Source organism: Anoplophora glabripennis, unplaced genomic scaffold, assembly GCF_000390285.2.
Source record: "Anoplophora glabripennis isolate ALB-LARVAE unplaced genomic scaffold, Agla_2.0 scaffold111, whole genome shotgun sequence".
Taxonomy (NCBI): domain Eukaryota; kingdom Metazoa; phylum Arthropoda; class Insecta; order Coleoptera; family Cerambycidae; genus Anoplophora; species Anoplophora glabripennis.
This window is the reverse complement of record NW_019416273.1, coordinates 50466-51249: the sequence shown is the minus strand read 5'-3', so window position 1 is coordinate 51249 and position 784 is coordinate 50466. Positions and strand designations below refer to the sequence as shown.

The window sequence follows — 784 nt, the reverse complement described above, 5'->3', positions numbered from 1 at the left end:
TTAATATTTTTTTCTACTTAATATTATACCATATACTATAACTATTTATAAATACTCTAACATTTTAACTTTTATTAGATATCGGTAACGAATATGATTCCTAATACTGATTCAATACTAACAACAATAAATAATAACCACTTCAAACCATCATATTTACTGCTTTGTCTTTTAAATAGACCTTTGATTTACATTTTGATTTGTTCTCTCATATCTGATTTCATTTCAATATATTGCCAAAGCGTTATACGACTGTCTAAGTTAACTAATAAAATTTTAAAGTATAGTCGAGTCTGCAGTCAAAGCCAAATTTGAAGTGTACTCTTTTTTATTACTCGAGCTTTCGGAAACAAATTATTCCTGCCTCAGGAGAAACTACAATGGAATATATATTGGTAACAACTACAAGTAATAATCTAACTTATACTTACAAAATTGAGATTTGATTTTTTTTATACCAAGTTTAGAACAAAATCCATTTGAATTATATTTCGGCGCTCCGTCCTCAAGATAACTAAGTAGTACGGCTTTCAGTCGCTAGATCGAGTCACTGTTTTAAAGTTTCCTGTTTTAATTCCCCTTTCTATGTCCCTCTACTCTAACCCGCCATATCTCATAGGTTTTTCAGTGCCGGAGAGAGTCACTACGTTAATTATCTATCAGCATAAATTTTTTGATTTTTATAACTTATATTTTGTGCGTTTCAGTTTTGATAATGGGAAAACGGTCCAGAAAATGTTCATCTTCAGAATCGGAAGAAGAATTATCTAAAAGGGAACTATAC

At 30.0% G+C, this 784-nt stretch overlaps 1 protein-coding gene across 1 annotated transcript in view; it reads left to right on the top strand.

Moving 5' to 3' along the window:
* Positions 1-784, top strand: part of LOC111691269 — a 7220-nt gene extending 6436 nt beyond the window's left edge. Inside the window, exon 4 of the mRNA XM_023457356.1 lies at positions 708-784. Within this exon, the coding sequence (XP_023313124.1) occupies positions 708-771 (64 nt within the window). The 3' untranslated portion in view covers positions 772-784. The remainder of the gene's footprint in view (positions 1-707) is intronic.